At 44.9% G+C, this 21,727-nt stretch overlaps 1 protein-coding gene across 1 annotated transcript in view; it reads right to left on the minus strand.

The window, feature by feature from the left end:
• LOC110508702 (cadherin-12) overlaps window positions 1–21,727 on the minus strand; it is a 33,461-nt gene that overhangs the window by 5,666 nt on the left and 6,068 nt on the right. The window contains exons 2-8 of the mRNA XM_021589430.2: window positions 21,027–21,294; window positions 10,333–10,627; window positions 8,828–8,947; window positions 7,167–7,334; window positions 6,614–6,801; window positions 3,776–4,029; window positions 2,433–2,569 (exon numbers count right to left, since the gene is read on the minus strand). Coding sequence (XP_021445105.1) covers window positions 2,433–2,569; window positions 3,776–4,029; window positions 6,614–6,801; window positions 7,167–7,334; window positions 8,828–8,947; window positions 10,333–10,627; window positions 21,027–21,269 — 1,405 coding nt within the window. The 5' untranslated portion in view covers window positions 21,270–21,294. The remainder of the gene's footprint in view (window positions 1–2,432; window positions 2,570–3,775; window positions 4,030–6,613; window positions 6,802–7,166; window positions 7,335–8,827; window positions 8,948–10,332; window positions 10,628–21,026; window positions 21,295–21,727) is intronic.

The raw sequence follows: 21,727 nt of genomic DNA on the forward strand, positions 1-21,727 counted from the left end.
CAATGGAGCCCTGGTGCGCAGCCTCGGCACCACTCCTCCAGGCTGGATGACCACTTTAGCCCGGACCCTCCAGAGTGCAGGCACAGGTTGAACTGGGCTGTGGGGGAGCACTGGAGCTCTGGTGCATACCACTCGCACCTCTTCCTTAGGCTCAATGCCCACATTCGCCCGGCACGTGCGGAGCGCAGGCATAGGGCGAACTGCACCCTCCCAGCGCCCGGAGGCACAGCACGCAGAGCCGGCGCAGGATACCCTGGGCCGAAATGGCGTAACGGAGACCAAAAATCGCCCTGGCTCGATGCCCACTCTCGCATGACACTTGCGGGGGGCTGCGATGTAGCGCACCGGGCTATACATGCGCACTAGGGACACCGTGCGCTTCACCGCATAACACGGTGCCTGCCCGGTCACTCTCTCGCCACGGTAAGCACGGGGAGTTGGCTCAGGTCTCCTACCTGACTTTGCCAATCTCCCCGTGTGCCCCCCCCATCAGTGCCTGTTGTGCTGCCTTACCTCATATCGCTGCCGCTCAGCTTTCGCTGCCTCCAGTTCTTCTTTGGGGCGGCGATATTCCCCAGCCTGTGCCCAGGGTCCCTTGCCGTCCAATATCTCCTCCCAAGTCTAGGAGTCCAGAACCCTTTGCTTCTGGTTACCACGCTGCTTGGTCCGTTGGTGGTGGTTAGTTCTGTAACGATTTCCTTCTTCCTCTGACGAGGAGTTTGAAATATCGGACCAGTGTCCATAATATATTTATTAAACTGAACACCGAATACAAAAGAGCAAGATAAATAAATGAAAACCGAAACAGTTCTGTATGGTAAAACACAGAGACAGAAAACAACTACCCACAAATCATAGTGTGAAAACAGGCTGCCTAAGTATGGTACTCAATCAGAGACAACGATAAACAGCTGCCTCTGATTGGGAACCATACCAGGCCAAACTCATAAATACAAAAACATAGAACACATAGAATGCCCACCCCAACTCACGCCCTGACCAAACTGAAATAGAGACATAAAAAAGGAACTAAGGTCAGGACGTGACATGCACAGCTATTTTCAGGTCTCTCCAGAGATGTTCGGTCGGGTTCAAGACTAGGTTCTGGCTGGGCCACTCAAGGACATTCAGAGACTTGTCCTGAAGTCACTCCTGTGTTGTCTTGGCTGTGTGTTTAGGTTAGTTGTCCTGTTAGAAGATGAACCTTCGCCCCAGTCTGAGATCCTGAGCACTCTGTAGCAGGTTTCCATCAAGGGTACCTCTGTACTTTGCTCCGTTCATCTTTCCCTCGATCCTGACTAGTCTCCCAGTCCCTGCCACTGATAAACATCCCCCAGCATGATGCTGCCACCACTAGGCTTAAGGATGATGCCAGGTTTCCTCCAGATGTGACGCTTGGCATTCAGGCTAAAGACTTCAATCTTGGTTTCATCAGACCAGAGAATCTTGTTTCCCATGGTCTGAGAGTCCTTTAGGTTCCTTTTGGCAAACTCCAAGTGGGCATTCGTATGCCTTTTACTGAGGACTGGCTTCCGTCTGGCCACTCTACCATAAAGGCCTGATTGGTGGAGTGCTGCAGAGATGGTTGTCCTTCTAGAAGGTTCTCCCAACTCCACAGAGGAACTCTAGAGCTCTGTCACAGTGAACATTCGGTTCTTGGTCACCTCCCTTAGCAAGGCCCTTCTCCCCCGATTGCTAAGTTTGGCCGGGCAGCCAGCCAGCTCTAGGAAGAGTTTTGATGGTTCCAAACTTCTTCCATTTAAGAATTATGGAGGCCACTGTGTTCTTGGGACCTTCAATGCTTCAGAAATCTTTTGGTACCGTTCCCCAGATCTGTGCCTCGACACAATCCTATCTCTGAGCTCTACGGACAATTCCTTCAACCTCATGGCTTGGTTTATGCTCTGACATGCACTGTCAATTGTGAGACCTTCTATAGACAGGTGTGTGTCTTTCCAAATCATGTTCAATCAATTGAATTTACCACAGGTGGACTCCAATCAAGTGTAGAAACATCTCAAGAATGATCAATGGAAACAGGATGCATCTGAGCTCAATTTCGTGTTTCATAGCAAAGGGTGTGTAGATTGACGAGAAATAATGAATATTTAATACATTTTAGAATTAAGGCTGTAACGTAACGAAATGTGGGAAAGTCAAGGGGTCTAATTACTTTCCAAATGCATTGTATATTAACCAGAGGAGGCTGGTGGAAGGAGTTATAGGCGGACTGTCTCATTGTAATGGCTGGAATGGAATAAATTAATGTTACCAAACACATCAAGCACATGGAAACAACGTGTTTGACTCCATTCCATTAATTCCAGTCCAGCCATTACAGTGAGCCTGTCCTCCTATAGCTCCTCCAACCAGCCTCCTCTAATATTAATATATATATTATATACATATTAACTCTTTGTCCCAATACTTACTAACTTTAGTGGCCACTACAGAGATATTGTGCTGCCTATTACTCTCTCTGTCCAACATCTCGTTGGTGGAGATGGTCCCTTCCACAGTATCAATGTCAAAGCAGCTGTCCACAGGCCTCTTCCACTCAATAGAGTACCTACAAAACATGCAGAAAACATATAATAAACATATACATATGATTCCCTCAACCTCACATGGCATCTCTCAATCAAGACTTATTTTTGCCATACCTTTTCTACGTAATAGATCTATAGCGATAGATCCATATTTTATTGGTCCCCAAGGAGAAATGTCAGAAAGACCAATCAAGTAAAGACCAAGGCTATGACAGCAAACATTACACAGACGAATAATCATTTTCTTTTCATGTAGAGACTAAGGATTTGTCCCAAATATCATCATATTCCCTATCCCCAGGGCCTGGTCAAAGGAAGTGCCCTACATAGGGAATAGGATGTATTTTGGGATGCAGCCTGGTTGTGTTCTGATCAGCGTTTGAGTACCTTTAAGTGTTCCATATCCCAAAAGGACGATGACAAATGTAATGCTCTAAAATATTAAGCAGCCATCACGAAGACTGCCATTCAAGCAAGGTGAATTACTTCCATTTGTAGTAAGCCATGACATATTCATAGACAACAAAAAACACACAGCTGGGCTACAAACTATTTGGATGGTCTTGTGCAAGACATGTCCTGCGTCTCACATTCCCGCTCTCAACACTAACAGAGTGGAAGTCAACTGTACTTGAAAAACATTTGAAAGATGACGATAAACAACAGGCCAAATGTGATAGTAGATCAGTGTTCATGTATACCTCTGAAGAGCAGAGCGACAGGTGGGTCTTAAGATGTCAGAGATAGGTGCCCAAATGTAAAGTAACTCAGCCCATGATGGACCCATTTCTCAACCCCAGCCGTGATGGAGCTCACCCTTAAGTAAACATACAGTAGGCAAATAACACTTATTAAATACAGTACCAGTCAAAAGTTTGGACACACCTACTCATTCAAGGGTTTTTCTTTATTTTGACTATATTCTACATTGTAGAATAATAGTGAAGACATTACACCTATGAAATAACACACATGGAATCATGTAGTAACCAACAATTGTTAAACAAATCAAAATATGTTTTAGAACTGAGATACTTCAAAGTAGCCACACTTTTTTGGTTACTACATAACTCCATATGTGTTATTTCATAGTTTTGATGTCTTCACTATTAGTCTACAATGTAGAAAATAGTCAAAACAAAGAAAAATCCTTGAATGAGTAGGTGTGTCCAAACTTTTGACTGGTACTGTATATATAATGTATAAATGTATGCATGATGACGAACCTAACTGCACTGCTGCTTGCGTCTAGGTCCTGTGCAGTAACTGATCCAATAATTGTGCCCACAGGAGTATCCTCATACACATCTATGGTGTAAGAGGTCTTAGTGAACACAGGGGGTTCGTTCACATCCAGCACATTGACCTTGACTGTGGTGGTGTCTTTGAAAGGGCCCAGGTGGAGGAACCGGGGGTCCAGGTGAGCGTTGGAGGCCTCCACTTTAAAGGTGTACGACCTTTTGTTTTCGTAGTCGAGATGCTGAAACATAATGAGTGAAGGAGTAATCAGCAAAATGAAATGCATTTATTATTCAGAAATATCAATCAACATAGAATGATTGAATTAACACCTTCAAAAAAGCGAACATTTTACACGAACACTGAATATACTGTGCAATGGTCAAATACAAAGTTTAGGGGGACATACTTGTCTTGGTTCAGTTTGTTAACACCTCTGTTCGGTTTATGCTCAACAGAGACGGAAGTCAAGCACTTTGATATGGAAATGTCACCATTAACTGCACCAACCAAGATTGATTAATCTAAAATTAACCAAAAGGTTTGGTTTCCATGTGCTTTTTCCAAAAGAGATTCATGTTCTTCAGTGTCTCAGCTTTTAAGCCATTTGAGACATGAAAAGTGAGTGCTTAGGTTTTGACAGATTTTCAGGAAGAGACTTTGAGAACAGCTTTCTAACCCTATGTTACAGTCTTACATTATCTCAGCTGGGTTCCTAGTTTGTGCTTACAGCCAAACAGTTCTCACTGTCAACACACACACACACACAGCAGTCCCTGTCTGAGGCACATGCATGCAAACATCTGGTCATCTGTGAAAATGGCAGCCACCCTGCTGACTAGATAACAACCAGACAGACAACAGGAGTGGGCCGGTGATGCAGGAGCACAGGCACCACAGCATGTGTGCCATCCCATCCTAAAAGCACCGTTCAGTGTTACATGCAGGGAACATAATTCCTGCAACACTGCATAAATGTAAATTAGCAGGGAAAATATGAATGATCTGGAAATTGAACCCACCCTTTGTTAGTTTGGGCCTATATCCTGCTACTCTACCTTCCACCACAAATCCGCAACCTAGTGGAATGTCTTATCATCCGCACAGAGGTGTCAATTACAGTATTTGTGCGAGGAAGCTCCTGCTGTTTTCACTTGCCCTCCTGTGTGCCTGACTCACCTCCCTTGCCTCATCATCTAGGAGATCAATGGGATAGCAAAGTGCCTCAACCTACTACTTAAAATGAGAGGGGAGACTTCTTTTTAAATTCACTGATAATCCACATGGTAGTAATATACCAGAGCTCAGCTTGGAAAGAGATCATATTATCTCAAATCAATCAAAAGTGGTTGATAGTCTAACGTATAAAGGTTGGAACCTTCCAGATAATAACTACTGGAGTCTTGAAGCATATCTTAGATTAGGTTGCGCTTTCAGACCGAAACTAAATCCAGCAAACTGTCCAATGTAGAAAGACCCCGATATCTTGACACACAAATACATGTCGAGGGCATTCAAATCCCACAGGCAGTTTACCTACCATTTCACTATAATCTTTTATTTTGACGGAGCCGATTATCCCTTGAACCCATTATTCCAAATCCTCTTATCACACTGTGGCAAACGTTGGCTGAGCCCTCCCTAAGTCAGAGACGGGAGTAAAATAACATGTCTCAGCAATTTTCTATACTTTCCTCCAACACCTGGGCTTTCACAGTGGGTGGTCAGGTGCTGTTTTAGCAAATGTTCACAAGTCAGGTATATGGTTTGTCATTTTGGGCTACTTGTCAGGACCTTGTAGATGTCTCACAGTTAGAGGGTGGGAGCAATAGACAGAGCAATAAGACAGATGGCTGTGATACAAAGATCTACAAAACGATGGCCCTATAATAATTTCAATTTCAGAAGACAACGAAGCATTTACATATAATTCCCACTATGTATTTGCAAGAAAGTGCCGAATGCTTTGAAGTTTCATTGTCACACAAATGCAAGTGGCACTTCGGGAGACATCTATCTATCAAAGGACGTCCTCCAGAAACAGAAAGACACAGTATTTGCGACGTAACTCGCACAGCTGCAAGATACAGACCCCATCTGTGAAGAAGTAATAATATCATCCCAGAACAAACGAGAGGTGCAGTCAAACCCAGTACAAAAGCTTTTTTTTTTCCAACTATCCATTTATGTGAAGATAAGAGTTTGGAAGTCTGTGGGTTACTGAGAGAAGAGCTGCTGCAAAGACGATGTCTAAAGGGGTTCCTGCTTGTCACATCCCATCAGGAGGTGTGTTTTCTGATCCTAGCCTTGGAGGCATTTATTTATTCATGTCAGCTAAATCCAAAAACATTGCCCACTGGGCACACACTGGTTGAATCAACACTGTTTCCACATAATTTCAATGAAAGGACGTTGAACCAATGTGGAATAGACATTGACATGACGTCAGTGCCCAGTGGGTGGGCACTTTCCTGCAAAAAATATCACAAAACATTTTTAGACTTCCAGAAAATAGGGATCATCAAGTTCTCCATACTTCCTCCTGGTTAGGTTCTGAGGGTGGTTTGTAGCTGTGATAAGAGGAGGTATGCAGAAACAATCTATTAATATTCCAAGGCCCAAGTAGTCCATTATTTTAATTATCTATGTGAACTGCATTGCTCATGATCTATCATAACTGATCTGAAATTCTCATGGAAGGAAATTGAGAAACTGTCCCATAACCAAGAGCAATGGATATCATTTCTGGACCTACAGTATCCTCATCACAGAGAAAAAGGGTGCAAGTTAAATTAAGTGACTGGTGAAGGGTTGTGAATTCCTACTTTTCTAAGGACTATGATTCCCTCCTGACTGTGCCCGTTGTAGGTGATGTCAAACATGTTGCCTTCATCACCAGGAACTATAGAATATTCCACCTCTGCATTCTTCCCAGAGTCCAGGTCATGAGCTCTGACCTTCCCTACTGCTGAGCCCACAGACGATGATTCTGGGACCCTGAGGTGGAGAATACCTGCCAGAAAATAAAGACGGACAAGAAGGTTTAAAATACAACCTGTTATTGGCTGATTTTTGTATGTGTCAAGTCCCGGCGGTAGTGTTAAGTAAGGACAACAGACTCACATTATCCTCTGTGCAGTTATCACTTCTCTGGTCATTTTAAACAATTGATTATGTATAGACAGTGCATAACCTCATTATAATTGATTTACACTGATTAACATGAATTAATCATTAGATTAAATTGCCTAGAGATATAAGGTGACATTCAGCACACACAATTTACACAGGCATTCAACTTTCATACTAGTTAGACTTACTAGATTTATTGGCTAACAGCAAACAAAACCGTTGTCATTTAAATGCAATGTGGCACACTTTTTGAAAACCTGGGGGGGTTGTCGTTGACGTCGCTGAGGGTGACGTTGATGGTGGTTGTTCCGGCTAGTCCCCCCAGCTGCCCGCCCATATCCTTGGCCTGAATAAGGACCTGGTACAGCTCCTTCATTTCACGGTCCATGTTGGGTAAAGCAGTCCTTATCACCCCTGTTCGAGGTCACAGAAACAAACAGGGAAGATGTAAGTGTGTGTGAGGGAGAGAAACAAGAGAGAGAGAGAGAGAGAGAGAGGCAGAGAGAGAGAGAGAGAGGGAACACAGGGGTAGAAAGAGAAATGAGTTGTGACTATAAGAGATCGTATCCACTTTGATGTTACTGGGGGGAATTAAGAAGAGGTGGATTTTGTGTAAATAGTGAATAGCGTTTGATCAGGAGTCAGTCCATGGTACAGGTACAACAGGGTCACAAGTTGCCACTGACAATGAGTAAAAAGGTAAAGGAATTGCACTGTGTTGTCAAGCAGGGTGTTTCCCTATACTCTCAGTCCAACTTTATCTGCAAAAAAGGCTATCTCAGTGTACACTACATATACAAAAGTATGTGGACACCCCTTCAAATTAGTAGATTTGGCTATTTCAGCCACACCCGTTGCTGACAGGTGTATAAAACCGAGCACACAGCCATGCAATCTTCATAGTCAAACATTGGCTGTAGAATGGGCTTACTGAAGAGCTCAGCGACTTTCAAAGTGGCACCGTCATAGGATGCCAAATTTCTGCCCTGCTAGAGCTGCCCTGGTAAACTGTAAGTGCTGTTCTTGTGAAGTGGAAACATTTAGTAGCAATAACGGCTCAGCGGGCCACAGAAGATCACAGAACGGGACTGCCAAGTGCTAAAGCGCGTAGCGTGTACAAATCATCTGTCCTCTTTGCAACACTCACTACTGAGTTCCAAACTGCCTCTGGAATGATGAACAGCACAAACACAGTTCATTGGGAGCTTCATGAAATGGGTTTCCATGGCCAAGCTGCCGCACACAAGCCTAAGATTACCATGCACAATGTCAAGCATCGGCTGGAGTGGTGTAAAGCTTGCCGCCATTGTACTCTGGAGCAGTGGAAACTCGTTCCCTGGAGTGATGAATCACTCAGTGTATAAGAACTTGACAGGCCTGCACAATGCCCTGACATCAACTCTTTCGAACACCTTTGGGTTGAATTGGAACGCCGACTGCGAGCCAGGTTTAACTGCCCAACATAAGTGCCCGACCTCACTAACACTCTTGTGGTTGAATGGAATCAAGTCCCTGCAGCAATGTTCCAACATCTAGTGGAAAGCCTTTCTAGAAGAGTGGAGGCTGTTATAGCTGCAAGTGGGGGACCAACTCCATATTAATGCCCATGAATTTGGAACGAGATGTTCGACGAACCGGTACTTTTGGCCATGTAGTGTATCTACAAAAATCAAATACATAAAAATAAGATATTGCAGTGGTCAGGGCTCTAAAGTGTGACCAATTTGGTCGAACATGTTTGTATATTGCTGTGCAACCTGGAGTTTTAATTTGGTTACACCAGTGGTACAGCTTTACATTTTGCCATTGTAAAAGCCAGTCACATAAAAGCCAGTCACATTTGGTTTTCAAATCTCTCCATGTGACATTGTGGATGTGCCTTGATTTGAACTGTGTTGTGATCTCACCAGTTTTGGAGTCGACTGAAAAGTAAGGCTGTCCATGTAGGATACTGTACACGATCCGTGCACTATTCCCATAGGTGGGGTCGTCAGTATCGGTGGCAGTCACCTGCATAACAAAAGTACCTGTGTGTCAGACAAAGGGGAGGAAATTGTTAGAAATACTGTTCTTTTTGTGACTTCAAGCATTACGTTTTAAGAATATCCGTATGGTTTTGGAGTTATCAAGAAAAACGTAACGACATAATCAGACACATTCTGACATGCAATGTAACCTACGTAGACTATAGGATTTCTGATGTCATTCAAAGCAAGACAATTTAGCTGGACTTTTTGGATGAATGCTGGTGTCTGAATCTTTCACATGGTTTAAACTTTATGAGAATTAAGAGATTTATGGTGTTATAAACCTCACCTCACAGGGGCCTAGCCGCTCCATCCCTAATTTAACCTTCTTATGTAGATCAATGTGTAGGCCTTGTCTATTAATTTCACCCTGTAGGCTAAATAATGTATTTAACATTGACACTTTTCTAAGACCTTACCCAATCATTTACAGCACAGTGTTTTGTTAAATTACATGGTTTCAGTACGCTACTATCACCGAAATGCCAGTGTTGTTTTGTGTCATACTGACGTTTAGCCATTTCGCTCCTTAGAATGTGTTTCTTTCATTATTCCATGTCATTCATCTGTTGCATTTTCCTGTGTGTGCAGTGTTCATGAGCTCATGAACACTTGGAAACACCTGTGATGTATATGTTGTCTTTACTGAATCTCGTTTTTCTTTTGTTTGTGTTCCCTCACTTCCATCGACTGGTCATGTGCTCTCTGTATTGGTGCCAGTGTTTGCGGCGATGTTAAATACCTGTGTGTAACGTTTTGTTGGGTTTAGCTGGTTATGGGCAGAGCCTGGTACCCCACCTGTGCTCAGTGATCGAAGGTTGTTGAATCTACTTAGGCCTTGGATTTGATATGAATTCAGGGGAGTCATTTGAGGTCTAGTTAAAAGTAGTACATCGTTAGCAATGTTGTTGAGTTGACTTAATATTTTGTTATTCAACCCCGTCGCAGCCCAGTTTAGGTCTTTAAACAACGGCTCATTTCATTATCTTCAGCATGCGATGCAAGCATTTAGAATATGGTGCGGTTTGTTCGAGATGACCAACACTGGGCGAGTCCACTGCAATTTACTGTGAATGAATGTTGCTGGCTTTCAATGTGTGTTTTTGCTGCAAATAGTGTACTTCATTCCCTTCAACTGCAAAAACATTTACAACAGAAAACATCAAGGCCACCTGCCTGCAATGACATTAAACCAACCTATGTCGGTCTCAATCATATGATTCTATGAAGATGAAATCGTAGACAGTATAACTAGGCCTGTACTGTAGTCCTAAAGGATACCTGTCAAATATCATAGTGTAGCGCACTGTCCAACATTGTCACAGTAGCTTTACCCCATATGGATTTGTACAAGCCAAAAAATACAGTATAGGTGCCTTTCTTACCTCCTGGTGACATCTCTGGGACACTGGCTGTATATGGACCCTCTAAAAACTTTGGTTCATTGTCATTTATGTCTTGAACTTTTATGATGAATTCAGACTCAGGCTCCAGAGGCCTGCCTGTGTGCATGTCCATAGCCTGAGCTCGTAATGTGTAGTAAGACTTCTCCTCTCTGTCCAAACCCATCAAGGCATGGATGTCGCCCGTCGTCTGGTCTATGGTGAAGATGGTGCCTGCTCCTTCTCCTGAGAGAGTGTACTTCACCTCACTGTCATCCCTGTCCAGGTCTGTGTGAAGCTTAATAGAGAAAACATGTTGTATTTGTAAATTAATCAAAGTATGTATATATGTACTAGGCCTAGTTATTTATGTGACTTTAGTTGTATTCACATTTCCCCAACCTTCTCCATGAGCTAAATTTCAGCCATGTCACAACTGTGTTGTACCTCTGTTATACAAAATTATGTTATTCAAGTAGGTGAGGAATCTCAGGGTACTTTACTACTCTAAAAAAATGGTCTGTCCTCGGTTGCAACACTCACTATCGAGTTCCCAAATGACTCTAGAAGCAAAGTCAGCACAAGAACTGTTCGCCGGGAGCTTCATGAAATGGGTTTCCATGGTCAACAGCCGCACACAAGCCTAAGATCACCATGTGCAATGCCAAGCGTCAGCGGGAGTGGTGTAAAGCTGGCTGACATTGGACTATGGAGCAGTCTGGTTTTGGTGGATCCAGGAGAATGCTACCTGCCCGAATGCCTGCCCGAATGCATAGTGCCAAATGTAAAGTTTGGTGGAGGAGAAATAATGGTCTAGGGCTGTTTTTCATGGTTTGGACTAGGCCCCTTTGTTCCAGTGAAGGAAAATCTTAATGCTACAGCATACAATGACATTCTAGATGATTCTCAAATAAAATGTTATTTGTCACATGCGCCGAATACAACAAGTGTAGACTTTACCGTGAAATGCTTACTTACAAGCCCTTAACCAACAGCGCAGTTCAGAAGAAGAAAATATTTAGACTAAAATAAAAAGTAATAATAAAAGTAACACAATAATAATAACAATAACGAGGCTATATACAGTGGGCACCAATACAGAGCCAGTGTGTGGGGGTACAAGCTAGTTGAGGTAATCTGTACATGAAGGTGGGGGCAAAGTGACTTTGCATACAGTAGGTAACAAACAGCGAGTGTACAAAAGAGGGGGGGGGGGGGGGGGAGATCACAGTAATTTGTCCGGTGGCGATGTTCTGAATTGTTCAGCAGTCTCATGGCTTGAGGGTAGAAGCTGTTGAGGAGCCTTTTGGTCCTAGACTTGGCGCTCCGGTACCGCTTGCCATGCGGTAGCAGAGAAGACAGTCTATGACTTGGGTGACTGGAGTCTCTGACAATTTTATGGGCTTTCCGCCTATTATTTAAGTCCTGGATCGCAGGAATCTTGGCCCCAGTGATGTATTGGGCCGTTCGCACTACCCTCTGTAGCTCCTTACGGTCAGATGCCGAGCAGTTGCCATACCAGGTGGTGATGCAACCGGACAGGATGCTCTCGATGGTGCAGCTGTAGAGCCTTTTGAGGATCTGGGGACCAATGACAAATCTTTTCAGTCTCCTGAGGGGGAAAAGGTTTTGTCATGCCCTCTTCGCGACTGTCTTGGTATGTTTGGACCATGATAGTTCGTTGGTGATGTGGACACCAAGGAACTTGAAACTCTCGACCCGCTCCACTACAGCCCCATCGATGTTAATCGGGGCCTGATCAGCCCTCCTTTTGTGCTTCCAACTTTGTGACATCAGTTTGGGGAAGGCCCTTTCCTGTTTCAGCATGACAATGCCCCTGTGCACAAAGCGAGGTCCATACAGAGATAAAACATCGGTGTGGAAAAACTTGACTGGCCAGCACTTAGCCCTGACCTCAACCCTATCTAACACTTTTGGGATGAATTGGAATGTCGACTGCGAGCCAGGCCTAATCGCCTAACATCAGTGCCCAACCTCATTAATGCTCTTGTGGCTGAATGGAAGCAAGTCCCCGCAGCAATGTTCCAACATCTAGTGGAAAGCCTTCCCAGAAGAGTGGAGACTGTTATAACAGCAAAGGGGGGACCGAGTCCATATTATTGCCCATGAGTTTGGAATGAGATGTTTGACTAGTAGGTGTCAACATACTTTTAGTCATGTAGTGTATTTACAGACTTGGCCTACTGCCATTATCAGTTTAATATTTAATTATTAGTGTGCATTTAAATATACTCATTGTAAATGAGCATGAAAGATGCAATGCATTGTGCCAGTATCCAGCACATACAGTTGAAGTCGGAAGTTTACATACACCGTTTTTAAAACCACCCCACAAACTTCTTGTTAACAAACTATAGTTTTGGCAAGTCAGTTAGGACATCTACTTTGTGCATGACACAAGTAAGTTGTCCAACAATTGTTTACAGACAGATTATTTCACTTAAAATTCACTGTATCACAATTCCAGTGGGTCAGAAGTTTACATACACTAAGTTGACTGCCTTTAAACAGCTTGGAAGATTCCAGAAAAGATGTCATGGCTTTAGAAGCTTCTGACAGGCTAATTGATATCATTTGAGTCAATTGGAGGTGTACCTGTGGATGTATTTCAAGGCCTACCTTCAAACTCAGTACCTCTTTGCTTGATGTCATGGGAAAATCAAAAGAAATCAGCCAAGACCTCAGAAAAAAATGTGTTGACCTCCAAAAGTCTGGTTCATCCTTGGGAGCAATTTCCAAACGCCTGAAGGTACTATGTTCATCTGTACAAACAATTGTACGCAAGTTTACACATCATGGGACCACACAGCCGTTATATCGCTCAGGAAGGAGACGCGTTCTATCTCCTAGAGATGAACGTACTTTGGTGGGAAAAGTGCAAATCAATCCCAGAATAACAGCAAAGGACCTTGTGAAGATGCTGGAGGAAACCAGTACAAAAGTATCTATATCCACCGTAAAACGAGTCCTATATCAACATAACCTGAAAGGCCGCTCAGCAAGGAAGAAGCCACTGCTCCAAAACTGACATAAAAAAAGCCAGAGTTGTAACGGTTTTCTTGGTGAGAAGGAGAGTCGGACCAAAATGCGGCGTGTCTATTGCAATCCATGTTTAATGAATTAACACACTAAACACAAACACTACCAAAACAATAAACTTAACAAAACCCGAAACAGCCTATACTTGTGTATCCTAACACAGCACAATGACATCAGGACACTAAGGACAATCACCCACGACAAACTCAAAGAATATGGCTGCCTAAATATGGTTCCCAATCAGAGACAACGATAAACACCTGCCTCTGATTGAGAACCACTTCAGACAGCCATAGACTTAGCTAGAACACCCCACTAGCTACAATCCCCATAAATACACACCACATACACAAACCCATGCCACACCCTGGCCTGACCAAATAAATAAAGATAAACACAAAATACTTTGACCAGGGCGTGACAGAACCCCCCCCCTAAGGTGCGGACTCCCGAACGCACCTCAAAACAATAGGGAGGGTCCGGGTGGGCGTCTGTCCATGGTGGCGGCTCCGGCGCGGGACGTGGACCCCACTCAATCAATGTCTTAGTCCCTTCTCCTCGCGTCCCTGGATAGTCCACCCTCGCCGCCGACCATGGCCTAGTAGTCCTCACCCAGAACCCCACTGGACTGAGGAGCAGATCGGGACTGAGGGGCAGCTCGGGACTGAGGCAGCTCGGGACTGAGGGGAAGCTCAGGAGTGAGAGGAAGCTCAGGAGTGAGAGGAAGCTCAGGAGTGAGAGGAAGCTCAGGCAGGTTGATGAATCTACCAGATCCTGGCTGGCTGATGGTTTCGGCAGATCCTGGCTGACTGGCAGATCTGGAAGAGTCTGGTCGACTGGCAGATCTGGAAGAGTCTGGTCGACTGGCAGATCTGGAAGAGTCTGGTCGACTGGCAGATCTGGAAGAGTCTGGTCGACTGGCAGATCTGGAAGAGTCTGGTCGACTGGCAGATCTGGAAGAGTCTGGTCGACTGGCAGATCTGGAAGAGTCTGGTCGACTGGCAGATCTGGAAGAGTCTGGTCGACTGGCAGATCTGGAAGAGTCTGGTCGACTGGCAGATCTGGAAGAGTCTGGTCGACTGGCAGATCTGGAAGAGTCTGGTCGACTGGCAGATCTGGAAGAGTCTGGTCGACTGGCAGATCTGGAAGAGTCTGGTCGACTGGCAGATCTGGGAGAGTCTGGTCGACTGGCAGATCTGGGAGAGTCTGGTCGACTGGCAGATCTGGGAGAGTCTGGTCGACTGGCAGATCTGGGAGAGTCTGGTCGACTGGCAGCTCTGGCTGCTCCATGCTGACTGGCTGCTCCATGATGACTGGCAGCTCTGGCTGCTCCATGCTGACTGGCTGCTCCATGCTGACTGGCAGCTCTGGCTGCTCCATGCTGACTGGCTGCTCCATGCTGACTGGCAGCTCTGGCTGCTCCATGCTGACTGGCTGCTCTGGCTGCTCCATGCTGACTGGCTGCTCCATGCTGACTGGCTGCTCCATGCTGACTGGCGGCCCTGGCTGCTCCATGCTGACTGGCGGCCCTGGCTGCTCCATGCTGACTGGCGGCCCTGGCTGCTCCATGCTGACTGGCGGCCCTGGCTGCTGCATGCTGACTGGCGGCCCTGGCTGCTCCATGCTAACTGGCAGCTCTGGCGGCTCCTTGCAGACTGGCAGCTCTGGCGGCTCCTTGCAGACAGGCAGCTTTGGCGGCATCCTGCAGACAGGCAGCTCTGGCGGCTCCTTGCAGACTGGCAGCTCCTTGCAGACTGGCAGCTCTATGCAGACTGGCAGCTCCTTGCAGACTGGCAGCTCCTTGCAGACTGGCAGCTCCTTGCTAACTGGCAGCTCTATGCTAACTGGCAGCTCTATGCTAACTGGCAGCTCTATGCTAACTGGCAGCTCTATGCTAACTGGCAGTTCTGAACAGGCGGGAGACTCCGGCAGCGCTGTAGAGAAGGAAGGCTCTAACAGCGCTAAACAGGCGGGAGACTCCGACAGCGCTGGAGAGGAGGAGGGCTCCGACAGCGCTGGACAGGCGAGGCGCACTGTAGGCCTGATGCGTGGTGCTGGCACTGGTGGTACTGGGCCGAGGACACGCACAGGAAGCCTGGTGCGGGGAGCTGCTACCGGAGGGCTGGGGTGTGGAGGTGGCACAGGATGGGTTAGACCGTGAAGGCGTACTGGAGATCTTGAGAGCGGTGCTGGCACAGGACGTGCAAGGCTAGGGAGGTGCACAGGAGGCCTGGTACGTGAGACTGGCACCATCTTCACCAGCCGACTAACACGCACCTCAGGACGAGTATGGAGCGCTGACCCAGGTGCCATCAAATCCCCGACACGCTCCGTCGGGCGAATTCCATGTTTAAAACACCAACACAGCAACTCCCTCATTTCTCTCTCCTCCAATTTCCCCATTAACTCCTTCACAGTCTCTGTTTCGCTCACCTCCAACACCGGCTCTGGTTCTGGTCTCCTCCTTGGCTCCTCACGATAAACAGGGAGAGTTGGCTCAGGTCTGGCTCCTGACTCTGCCACACTCTCCCTGAGCCCCCCCCCAAGAAATTTTTGGGGCTGACTATGGGGCCTCCGTCCGCGCCGCCTTGCTTGCTTCGCAAACGCCATTCTCCTATATCCTTCCGCGCACTGCTCCATCGAATCCCAGGCGGGCTCCGGCACGCTCCCTGGGTCGACCGCCCACCTGTCTATCTCCTCCCAAGAAGTATAGTCCATACTGTACTCCACTTTGGGCTGTTCTTGCCTGTTGACACGCTGCTTGGTCCCTTTGTGGTGGGTGATTCTGTAACGGTTTTCTTGGTGAGAAGGAGAGTCGGACCAAAATGCGGCGTGTCTATTGCAATCCATGTTTAATGAATTAACACACTAAACACAAACACTACCAAAACAATAAACTTAACAAAACCCGAAACAGCCTATACTTGTGTATCCTAACACAGCACAATGACATCAGGACACTAAGGACAATCACCCACGACAAACTCAAAGAATATGGCTGCCTAAATATGGTTCCCAATCAGAGACAACGATAAACACCTGCCTCTGATTGAGAACCACTTCAGACAGCCATAGACTTAGCTAGAACACCCCACTAGCTACAATCCCCATAAATACACACCACATACACAAACCCATGCCACACCCTGGCCTGACCAAATAAATAAAGATAAACACAAAATACTTTGACCAGGGCGTGACAAGAGTACGGTTTGCAAATGCACATTGGGACAAAGATCGTACTTTTTGGAGAAATGTCCTCTGGTTTGGTGAAACTTCCCTATATATAGGGAATAGAGTGCCATTTGGGACATAACCACTGTGATTCAGTTTCAGCATGCAGAGGACCATAAAACCTTTTCCATGAGATGAATGGTTTATTTAGAAAGTCACTGAATTGAATGTAATTAAATCAGAGGGCGAAATCTCAAGACACATTTGCTCATCACATTCTTTTATGTGCATTTACTGTCTGATGTACCTAACACATTCAGCAGGCGGAACACGATTTTTTGACGGTGAGTTTGGATATAATGAGTTTTAAAGTGAATCAAAAATTGAGGCCATTTGTGGTAAAAACAATGAGATCTCCACAGGAACAATGTCTGGCTTAAAATAAATCGGGAGGAAATACATATTTGAATAGAATTATTAAAAGTATCCATCCAGTGCTTTTTTTGCAGAGGAATAGCTTGTGCCCTGAGTACAAATCAGTGCTGGGATGGAGAAACTGTCTGGCAGTAGCGCGGTTATAGAATAGAATGTGGTGTTGATATTTAGCCGAATCCATACAATCTGATGCATGATGTGGTTATTTGAGTGTCTGAAAGTCACGCACAGGGGCACCTGTAAGATAAATGAATGTGTCATTGTAAAAGGTTATCCAGCAATAAGGAATAGGGGGCATGGGGGTGATATATTCTCCTTCAAAAGGGCATGAGAGGTGTGCTCTTTTCCTGATTAAAACAAATGATGATCAGTTTATCATCTCCTGCAGCAATGGATAGTCATGGACATGGGCGGAGCTTTTGTTTTAGAAGTGCGGGGGACATATATTTTTTGAGTTATTATTAAAAAAATTATCCAGTCGGAAAAACACTCCAAACAGCCTACCCGACCGCTCGGAAGCGTACGCATGGTCCTAAAGCACACGGTTGCCTTGTTTTGTATCACATTCCAATTATAAAACTGGGGGGGGGGGGGACAAAAATGCAATTTCAGAATGTGAAAGTTGCCCCCTGGTCATGGAGGCCAGTGGCGCTGCATACATATACAAAATGCTAAATGATATGATAACTGGAGTAAAATGTTGTAGTTTAACCTGAGAAGTGGCTGTCCTTGAGAGACTCAACCAGCATGCTATAATGATCATAAGCACCACAGACAATTTAACCCAGGGATTTAGACTAGAGAGAAGCTTAGTGTGTTTTGGCTGAGACCAGACTAGCCCACTAGCCCTGTCTTCCTTGCAGATGGCCTTTGCTCAGTATGGGGGCCAGAAGTAGATTGTTTAATTGTACAGAGTACGGTTGCACATAGTCTTCCTCTAAAGCTTGCTGAACGTCAGATCCAGGAGCATAAGGTAAGCTAGTGTTTAAATGTGGCTCTTTCACTCTGCTGGTCAGCTGTGTCTGTGTCTGCCTCTACGCTTGCATAATGCATGGGGACAAACCCAGCAGAGGAGCTTTCAGCAATGTGGAACAGTGGTGCAGTCATTTTATTTTTTAAATGTTCACACAAAGGTGTTATGGAAGAATATGCTTGTTTTCCTGTTTTGCTAGCAAAGCTGTGGTCATTTACCTGTTGGTAAAGTTGTCCATTTTGAATCTGTTTATAAATAATAGTATTGCCTCGCTAAATCTCATTACAAAGGTGATATTTAGAAACAATAACCACAGCAGTGGCTGAGAAAAGTCTTCATGTGCAAATTATCATTATATACAACAATATGCCTCCATAGAGTTATGGATGCCATTAGACAGCGCTCCCTAGCTGAATGCGAATCCATGGGAGAATTTCAATTGCATACTCCTTGCGTCCTCTTGTCTCGCATCCTTCTCAAACCCATTGGTCTCTGTCCCCTCTGACCTTCTCCTCCAATGGGTTTAGAGAAGAATGCTAGGCAAGAGAAGTATGCAATTAGGATTCTCCCAATGACCTGGCAGTCACACTGTTTCCAAGCCAGATTTGATCTATGTTCCCATTTCCAAAAATATAGCTCACAGTGATAATCAAGGTCCTGATCCTTCACACTGTCCCCTATTAACTGGCAGCAGATTAATCTGTGGTCTCGGGGCTGGCCATGCACGGCTCGATGCTGTCGTCCTCATTCTCAACACAAAAACTGGGTATGTCCCAAATGGCACCCTTTTCCATGTATGGTGCACTGTTTTTGACATGAGCCCTATGGCCGCCCTGGTCTAAGGGAGTGTGCTATGTAGGAAATAGGGTGCCATTTGGGGGACACACACTGTGAGGAGTGAATCACTCAGTAATTTTAAAGCAGCAGCGGTAGCATCAGTTTGACAATGTGTCCCATCCCTCCTTTCTCAGCCAACGGAAACACATCCAGCGGGACCGTGAGTACTGAGAAAGGCCGTAGTAGATTGCCTTGGCATCAGCAGCTGACAAGTCAATCTAAAACATTATCCCATTTGAGCTGGAAGTGCCAGATTCCAGGATGGTTCTTAATGCCTCTTGAAATTTGATTTAGAATGGCACAAAACACTCTTTAACCTCCTTTGTGTGTGGATAATTAGAGATGATACTGAGAAAATTGCAAAAGTCACAGCCAGAACCGATCAAGCAGCCCAAGCAATTAGATGTGATTTGTGTCGTGCTGCTTATTGGTATATTCTTTAAGTCTTAAAGAACAGATGCCCAAGCGTTTGAACTCCTCTTCTGTTTGATTTCTTACCTCAAACTCTCATCAGAGGATTGAAGGCAGAGGTTAAACAGAGGTGTACAGTTGAAGTCGGAAGTTTACATACACCTTAGCCAAATACATTTAAACTCATTTTTTCACAATTATTGAAATTTAATCCTGGTAAAATTCCCTTTCTTAGGTCAGTTAAGATCACCACTTTATTTTAAGAATGTGAAATGTCAGAATAATAGTAGAGAGAATTATTTATTTCAGCTTTTATTTCTTTCATCACATTCCCAGTGGGTCAGAAGTTTACATACACTCAATTAGTATTTGGTAGCATTGCCTTTAAATTGTTTAACTTGGGTCAAACGTTTTGGAAGGTCTTACACAAGCTTCTCATAATATGTTTGGTGAATTTTGGCGCATTCCTCCTGACAGAGCTGGTGTAACTGAGTCAGGTTTATAGGTCTCCTTGCTCGTACACACTTTTTCAGTTCTGCCCACACATTTTCTATAGGATTGAGGTCAGGGCTTTGTGATGCCACTCCAATACCTTTACTTTGTTGTCCTTAAGCCATCTTGCCACAAATTTGGAAGTATGCTTGGGGTCATTGTCCATTTGGAAGACCCATTTGCGACCAAGCCTTAACTTCCTGACTGATGTCTTGAGATGTTGCTTCAATACATCCACATAATTTTCCTTGCTCATGAGGCTATCTATTTTGTGAAGTGCACCAGTCCCTCCTGCAGCAAAGCACTCCCACAACATGATGCTCCAACCCCCGTGCTTCACGGTTAGGATGGTGTTCTTCAGCTTGCAATCCTCCCCGTTTTTCCTCCAAACATAATGATGGTTATTATGGCCAAACAGTTCTATGTTTGTTTCATCAGACCAGAGGACATTTCTCCAAAAAGTACGATCTTTGTTCCCATGTGCATTTGCAAACCATACTCTGGCTTTTTCATGGTGGTTTTGGAGCAGTGGCTTCTTCCTTGCTGAGCAGCCATTCAGGTTATGTCGATATAGGACTCGATTTACTGTGGATATAGATACTTTTGTACCGGTTTTCTCCAGCATCTTCACAAGGTCCTTTGCTGTTGTTCTGGGATTGATTTGCACTTTTCGCACCAAAGTATGTTCATCTCTAGGAGACAGAAAGCGTCTCCTTCCTGAGCGGTATGACGGCTGCGTGGTCCCATGGTGTTTTTACTTGCGTACTATTGTTTGTACAGATGAACATGGTACCTTCAGGCGTTTGGAAATTGCTCTCAAGGACGAACCAGACTTGTGGAGGTCTACAAAAGGTCTTGGCTGAATTATTTAGATTTTCCCATGATGTCAAGCAAAGATGCACTGAGTTTGAAGGTAGACCGTGAAATTCATCCACTGATACACCTCCAATTGACTCAAATGATGTCAATTAGCCTATCAGAAGCTTCTAAAGACATTACATAATTTTTTAAAATCTTCCAAGCTGTTTAAAGGCACAGTCATCTTAGTGTATGTAAACTTCTGACCCACTGGAATTGTGATATAGTGAATTATAAGTGAAATAATATGTCTGTAAACAATTGTTGGAAAACTTACTTGTGTCATGCACAAAATAGATCCTAACTGACTTGCCAAAACTATAGTTTGCTAACAAGAAATTTGTGGAGTGTTTGGAAAATTAGTTTTAATGACTCCAACCTAAGTGTATGTAAACTTTTGACTTCAACTGTATTATGATCAGTGTTAGAGTACCAGAACCCTAAAATGGTGCCTTACCTTTCCAACGTACTGTGGTTCAGATCCCATATATTCCTCCAGTACAAAGAACTGGTTCCACACCCATCCTCGCTTTACCCTCTGAACCCCTGACGCCCCATGTCTCCTCAGTCCCAGTCCTGCCATGCCCCTCAGGTGGTGCTCTCTTCCTATCCTGCTTTGGGGTGGAGAGTGAAGGGGAGCCAGGAAGCCTTTGTCCAAGAGAAACCAAAAGACCAGCAGGAGACCGTTCCTTGTGATCATTGGCAATCTGGGCAGTGGAGGATCTCTGTTGAATTTCAGTGAGAGACTGTGAGTTAGACAATAACAGCTGGGTTGTAGACCCAAGGTAGAAGGGGATTGGGGGGATGTTGTGGTGACATTGTTAGATTTGCCTCCAGGATCTTTGGTTTCTCACTCAACTAGTCCTCATTGACCTTAGTCTGCTGGTGGAAAGAGGAGTGACATGGTCTTACTTTACACTGCAGTTGAAGTAGTTACAAGGTAACATGGAAAGTAGTCTCCTCCACCAACAGACTCTCTCTGTCAAACCTGTCTCTTAGTCTATGCGGTAATAGAGCCTAGGACGAGGCTACGTAATACATTGTAATACATTTTTATAAGCAGCAGTACTTCAAACAGTCCTATCTCATAACTGCCCGATCAGCAACTCATCAACATTGTTTAACAAAATCTGTTCAGGCTGTGTCTACTCCAATTTA

This window comes from Oncorhynchus mykiss, chromosome 28 (genome assembly GCF_013265735.2).
Source record: "Oncorhynchus mykiss isolate Arlee chromosome 28, USDA_OmykA_1.1, whole genome shotgun sequence".
NCBI lineage: Eukaryota > Metazoa > Chordata > Actinopteri > Salmoniformes > Salmonidae > Oncorhynchus > Oncorhynchus mykiss.